The sequence below is a fragment of the Galeopterus variegatus genome, unplaced genomic scaffold, assembly GCF_000696425.1.
Source record: "Galeopterus variegatus unplaced genomic scaffold, G_variegatus-3.0.2 Scaffold13224, whole genome shotgun sequence".
Taxonomy (NCBI): Eukaryota; Metazoa; Chordata; class Mammalia; order Dermoptera; family Cynocephalidae; genus Galeopterus; species Galeopterus variegatus.
This window is the reverse complement of record NW_007739335.1, coordinates 24,112-25,054: the sequence shown is the minus strand read 5'-3', so window position 1 is coordinate 25,054 and position 943 is coordinate 24,112. Positions and strand designations below refer to the sequence as shown.

The 943-nt window shown below is 52.6% G+C and overlaps 1 protein-coding gene across 1 annotated transcript in view; it reads left to right on the top strand.

Annotated features, from left to right (window-relative positions):
* The first annotated feature begins 705 nt into the window (after positions 1-705).
* LOC103581515 (AP-4 complex subunit epsilon-1-like) overlaps positions 706-943 on the top strand; it is a 20,596-nt gene continuing 20,358 nt past the window's right edge. The window contains exon 1 of the mRNA XM_008563329.1: positions 706-802. Within this exon, the coding sequence (XP_008561551.1) occupies positions 706-802 (97 nt within the window). The remainder of the gene's footprint in view (positions 803-943) is intronic.

The following is a 943-nucleotide window of genomic DNA, read 5'->3' as shown; positions in this document are numbered from 1 at the left end:
AGACGGCATGACCTATCTGCAAACCAAGGACTCACAGTGCAGATTTTATTCTGGGAGCTGGGGTCATAATGAAGAATATGACAGTCTCTTCAGAGGGACTCACAGTGTAACAGAGAGTGAGAGAGCAAGAGAAAGTGCTTAAACGACAATGCAAGGGGAGGTGGGGGTGGTGAGGGGTTGGAGAAACTATCCAAGAAGTAGACCTGAACTTGAACAGAAATTTATCAAAAGAGGGAGCATGAATATTCATAAACATCACATCACCAACAGCTGACATTTTTTGAATCCTATGTGCCAAGTACTGTGCTAAGAGCTTTCCATGAATTATCTCAGTTGATCCTCATAACTCTAGAGGTAAGTAGAGTTATTATCGAGCCCGGCTTTCACATGAGGAAACAGACTCACAGAGTTAAGAAACTAGCCCACGTTCACACAGCTGGCAGGTGGTGACGTCAGGAGTGGAACTCAGAGCTCCTGCTTTTAACCATTTCATATTCCAAACACAGAGAAGGGCAGGCGAGAGAGACCACAGCAACTTCCAGGAAGTGTAATTCCTGGAAGTAATTCGATGTCGCTGGAAGACATCAGAGATGGAGCACGATAGGCAGGAAGGGGTCAGGTCATTTAGATCCTGTAGTCTACGTTAAAGGGTTTCGGCTCTACCCGCGGGCAACGGGGAGCCACTTGAAGGTGCGAGGCGGGGGTATGACCTCCTCAAGTCCGTGTTGTGGGAAGACCGTTCTGGCACCAGGAGCTGGAGGAAAGAGGTCGGGTTGGGAGGCAACTGCTGTAAAGCGGACAAGTAAGGAGGGCGGCGGAAGGGGTGAGGAAGAGGGGTTCGAAAGGGTTAGCAAACGGACCCGGCGAGCGGGAGGACGGGCCGGGTGCCGGGGACCGACGCGTCCGGCTCCCCGCGGCCCCAGCCCGCCCCGCCCGGCGCCCC